A 971-nucleotide genomic window follows, 5' to 3' on the forward strand; every position below is an offset into this window, starting at 1 on the left:
CAGGCATGCCTGCCCCTCCAGAACCTCTCTGCAGGGTCCCCATCTCCCCCAGGGGAACCAACCCTGTCTCCCACCCCAAAAAGGGCCAGTTACCTTCCTCCCTGTCTGGGACCGACTGGTGGGCCAGAGTGTACTTTGTTTTGGCTGTTATTAAGCGACTGACCCACCTGGGCAAAGAAAGGACAGACAGACAGAGGGTCATGGCCAGCCCCGCGTGGTGGGACCAGCGCTGGTGGGTGCTGGCTGGTGCATTACTCACATGCTCAAATCAGCCAGTGTTTCTGCAGCGAAGATGAAGGGCTTGTACCTCTGATGGGAGAGCTGGAACACACTGGAGCAGGACAAGCAGGCAGCTGCCTTTGCTGCTGTCGTTACCCAGCACCCAGTCCCGAGCCTGCCTTCAGCCCCTTCTGCACCACAGCCCCACCATCCCAACCCAGCCCTGGGGTTTGGGCTCTTCCCTGCCACCGGCGCTGCTCTGGTGCTCATCCTTGTTCCAGCAGCACAACACACACACTGCTCAGAGCATGGGCTCCCGCCTGTACTGCAGGATGACCAGTCCTGGCAGCCCTGTGGGGACACCACCAGCCCCAGGGAGAACCCACCAGGCCCATGGGGACGTGCAGGTGGTACCCAGGAGGCCTCTTCAGCACGTGCCCTTGGGACAATATCGCCCACCCCCTTCCAGCACCAGCCGGGAGGTCCATGGTGAGACAGACCCCACTCACTATTTCTTCTTCTGCTCCCTCGTGCTCTCCAGGTCATAGGTGGCCACGTTGACGAGTCCTGCAGCCTTCTCATCCTGCAAGGGAGGCAGCTGTGTCCAGCACCCGTGCCAGTGCCGGAGGTGGGAACCCCAGGGACACGCAGCGCTCCCACTCACGTTGGGGTGGTGGTACCAGTAAAGCGTGTGGCCCTTCAGCACAAACCAGCACCGCTTCCACTTCTGGGCCATGAAGCCCACGTGATCC

At 61.5% G+C, this 971-nt stretch overlaps 1 protein-coding gene across 1 annotated transcript in view; it reads right to left on the bottom strand.

Annotated features, from left to right (window-relative positions):
- Positions 1–967, bottom strand: part of CNKSR1 (connector enhancer of kinase suppressor of Ras 1) — a gene marked incomplete at both ends in the record, with an annotated part of 2,517 nt that extends 1,550 nt beyond the window's left edge. Inside the window, 4 exons of the mRNA XM_010010835.1 lie at positions 94–167; positions 260–331; positions 729–802; positions 884–967. Coding sequence (XP_010009137.1) covers positions 94–167; positions 260–331; positions 729–802; positions 884–967 — 304 coding nt within the window. The remainder of the gene's footprint in view (positions 1–93; positions 168–259; positions 332–728; positions 803–883) is intronic.
- Between the last annotated feature and the right edge of the window lie 4 nt (positions 968–971).

This window comes from Nestor notabilis, unplaced genomic scaffold (genome assembly GCF_000696875.1).
Source record: "Nestor notabilis isolate BGI_N333 unplaced genomic scaffold, ASM69687v1 scaffold17133, whole genome shotgun sequence".
In the NCBI taxonomy this organism is placed as follows: Eukaryota; Metazoa; Chordata; class Aves; order Psittaciformes; family Psittacidae; genus Nestor; species Nestor notabilis.